Raw genomic sequence first — 3,555 nt, 5'->3', positions numbered from 1 at the left:
TGCAGGTGACCATGTTTGGACCTGTAGGTCGGGGAACCAAACTCCACATTTTGTTCTTAAGCAAAGCAGTGTATTCATCATGCATAGCATCGTACCAATGGGGATCCCTAAGAGCCGTTTTGTAGGATGAATGGAGAGGAGAGATGGTGGACGACGTTGTTAATGTGAATAGCTTCTTGGGTTGGGCAAATCCACGTTTAGCCCGAGTTTTCATCGGGTGTGAATTAAGGGGAGGAGGAATGGGTACTACGGGACGACGCGACGGCATAGGAGTGGTTGGTGCAAAGGACGAGGAGGATTCAGTGGGGCTGGCAGTCGGAGCAGGCGCAGGATCAGCGGGTGATCCGAGGCTGGCGGGTTTGGATGTACGGGCAAGCGACCCGAGGGGAGGGGATTCTGTTTGTGGGGAGTGGGGAGAGGGCGCGTGGCGCGGAACGGAGGGTGGGCCAGACCCGGTCGGCGCGGGGGATGGGGGTGCGAGTCGGTGGTTGGTGGAACGGGAAGCAAGACGGATCGCAGGTGGATCAGAGGGGCTAAGGTAGGTGGGGTGGTGATCCCGGGAAGGATACGACAAGGTGATGTTGCAGGTGCTGGATCGGGTGCGGGCTGTGCGGGAGAAGCCACTGGTGCGGCTGGGGTGTAGGGAAACGTAGTTTCGTCAAAGATAACGTGACGAGAAACAATGACGCAGCGAGAACTAAGATTGAAACAGCGATAGCCTTTATGTTCCAGAGGATATCCGATAAATACACAACGTGTAGAGCAGGGTGCAAGTTTGTGGGGAGACGTGGCGTACAAATTGGGAAAGCACAAGCACCCAAAAACGCGAAGATGATCGTATGTGGGCTGAACGCCGGTAAGGATGAGGTAGGGTGTGTGGGGTGCAGTTTTGGTCGTAGGGCGACGATTGAGAAGGTAAGTGGCTATGTGGAGGGCCTCCACCCAAATTGGGGAGGAAGATGAGCGTGTTGGAGAAGTGTATGAACTATGTCATTAGTTGTACGGATCATGCGTTCGGCTTTCCCATTTTGTGGAGAGGTGTGTGGGCAAGATAGGCGGTAGATGATGTCGTTGTTGGAAAAGAAGGTGCAGAGAGCGGTTGTGAGGAATTCACCACCATTGTCGCATTGCATGCAACAAATGATGGTGTGGAATTGAGTGCGGATGTATGAGAAGAAGCATTGGAGAGTGGGCGATGTCTCAGATTTATGACGTAGGGGAAAGGACCATGAGTAATGCGAGTGATCGTCAAGAAGAATAAGGTAATACTTATAGCCAGAAAAACTCACAACCGGAGAGGTCCAAAGATCACAATGTATAATATCAAAAGGGGCAGCAGTACAATTATTTGAAGATGAAAAGGTAAACGAGGTTGACAACCTAGCTGGCATGTGGTACATGGAGAGCTAATAGGTTTATTACAGTCGGGAATAGAAGTGCTAGACAAAGATGCTAAAGAGGATTTGCCAGGATGGCCCAGCCGCTGGTGCCACAGGTCGCCTGAAGTGAAGAGAGCAACGCCACCACGTGAGGATGAGCCATAAAACGGGCAGAGGGGGCCGGGGCTACTGGACGTCATGAGAGTTGTCCTGCTGGGAAGTGCCTTCACAGAGAAACCAGAGGGATTAAATTCATCAGCGACTTGGTTATCACGAGATAATTTGCGAATGGAAATAAGGTCTTGGACAATATTGGGGCAGATAACTACATCATTAAGAGAGAGATTGGGAGTGGTAGAACCAGTGCCAATGATAGGAAGACGATCCCCATTACCAACAATGATGCTAGAAGAAACATGCTTTGGAAAATAGCAAACCGAGGAGAGGGTACCTGGATTGCCGGTTACATGTGTGGTCGCGCCGGAGTCGAGGATCCAATTGGTGCCGACGGCTGGGTTGTACTACTGGTTGTAGGCCTGGTGAAGAAGCGTAGACTGATCCCAAGAAGGAGCGCCATACGGAATGGAGGTGGGTGGCGGAGCCGCGTACAAGGAGGAGCCTAGCAGCATCATGGTGTACGCCTGGGAAGGAATGCCAGGGCGGGGCCTGAGAACGCCCACATCGTTGGGCGAAGTCCAAGCAGGGCATGGAGCAGGGAGGGCCATGCCATAGGGGGCGAAGTAGCCCATCCACGGCGACGGCGGCGGTGTCCCGCGACCACTAGAGTCAGAGCGCCCACGTCCGCGGTTGCCACCACGGCCGCGACCGTGACCGTGGTCACCACCACCACCGCGATCACTAGGGCCGCAGTTGCCACCAGAGCCGCAGCCATTGCGATCACCAGAGGAAGGAGCGTAGTCCCCGCGATCCAATCGGTCGCCGCGATCACCGCGGTCAGGGGCCGAGCCACCAGAGATGGTGAGCACTACAAAGCCCGACTCAGCTGCCCGGAGATTAACGTTGTAGTCGGCTAGATCCAGCCAAGAGCGGACGACATCGAAGGGAGGCAGCGGGTTGGTGTCGCCGAGGATGGTGCGGATGGTGTCGAGGCGGGCGTCGAGGCCGTGAAGCAGTTGCATCATCAGGTCGTGGTCGGTGACGGAATTGTCCGTGCCAGCGAGCCCGTCCACAAGGACCTTGAGGCGTCGGGCGTATTTAGAGACGGTGAGGTCGTCCTGCTTGAGGTTGCGGAACTGCCGTGTGAGGTGGAGGTAGTGGGCGCCTTGATTGGCTTGGAAATAGTCGCGGATGCCAGACCAGGCGGTGTAGGCATCATTCGCGCCCCCCATGATGAGTTCAAGAAGGGAATCAACAAGGGTGAAGAGGATCCAGAGAACGAGCCGTTTGTCCACGGCGAGCCAGGCGGCATCGGGGGTGGCTGGGGGAGGGCACTACATGTGATCGAAGACGCGATGTTGCTGAAGGACGCATGTGAAGAACATGCGCCACTTGAGATAATTGTTCTCAGATGGATCAAGCTTGAACTTGATGTGGTTGGAGATATGATCCTGATGGAAGTTGAGGAGGGTTTGGTCGAGGGGTGGAGGAGCAGAAGGAGTGACCATGGTGGAGAGGGTAGAGGAACTGGCGGAGATGGGGGAGGTCCCGGGAGAAGAGGAGGTGGCAGCAGCTGCGGCCGCGATGGTGTCAGGGGAGGGTTGCTCGCCGAAGATGTCCTCGAAAGCCATGGAGTCTGATACCAAGAAAGAGACAGACAGAGAGGGAGAGAGAGAGAGTAGCTCACAACACACGCACTGTATTGATCATTAAGGTTACAAGGTACATATAGCCGGCAACCAAACGTCTCCCGTGAACAGTGGCACGCAGGCCAAGTCATGGAGTGGCCTGACCGATCCTAGAAACTAGGCAACAGTTACAACAATACACATCTCATACATGTACCTGAAATAATACATTAACAGTGAAAGGATAAGAATGATGGTAAAAGGATAGGGGAGATCGAGAGAGAAGATAATGTTTCATGAAGCTTCTGTCTCCTTTGTCGTGGCTTCAGGTGGTCGTTTGATCGAAATGATTGAACGGCTCGCTACGCGGTCAACAAAGCTGGAGATCAGCCTGTTGATCTGTAACGATTCCCATAAAAAAATAAAGAAAA

General features: G+C 54.0%; 1 protein-coding gene across 1 annotated transcript; it reads right to left on the bottom strand.

The window, feature by feature from the left end:
* Positions 1-1,395: 1,395 nt before the first annotated feature.
* On the bottom strand, positions 1,396-3,064 carry LOC119305335. The gene is made up of 2 exons (XM_037581882.1): positions 1,831-3,064; positions 1,396-1,603 (listed from the first exon to the last, which is right to left on the bottom strand). The coding sequence occupies exon 1, from the start codon at positions 2,726-2,728 to the stop codon at positions 1,901-1,903; it is 828 nt and encodes a 275-aa protein (XP_037437779.1). The 5' UTR covers positions 2,729-3,064; the 3' UTR covers positions 1,396-1,603; positions 1,831-1,900.
* Between the last annotated feature and the right edge of the window lie 491 nt (positions 3,065-3,555).

The sequence above is a fragment of the Triticum dicoccoides genome, chromosome 5B, assembly GCF_002162155.2.
Source record: "Triticum dicoccoides isolate Atlit2015 ecotype Zavitan chromosome 5B, WEW_v2.0, whole genome shotgun sequence".
Classification (NCBI taxonomy): domain Eukaryota; kingdom Viridiplantae; phylum Streptophyta; class Magnoliopsida; order Poales; family Poaceae; genus Triticum; species Triticum dicoccoides.
This window is presented reverse-complemented; position numbering and strand designations above follow the sequence as displayed.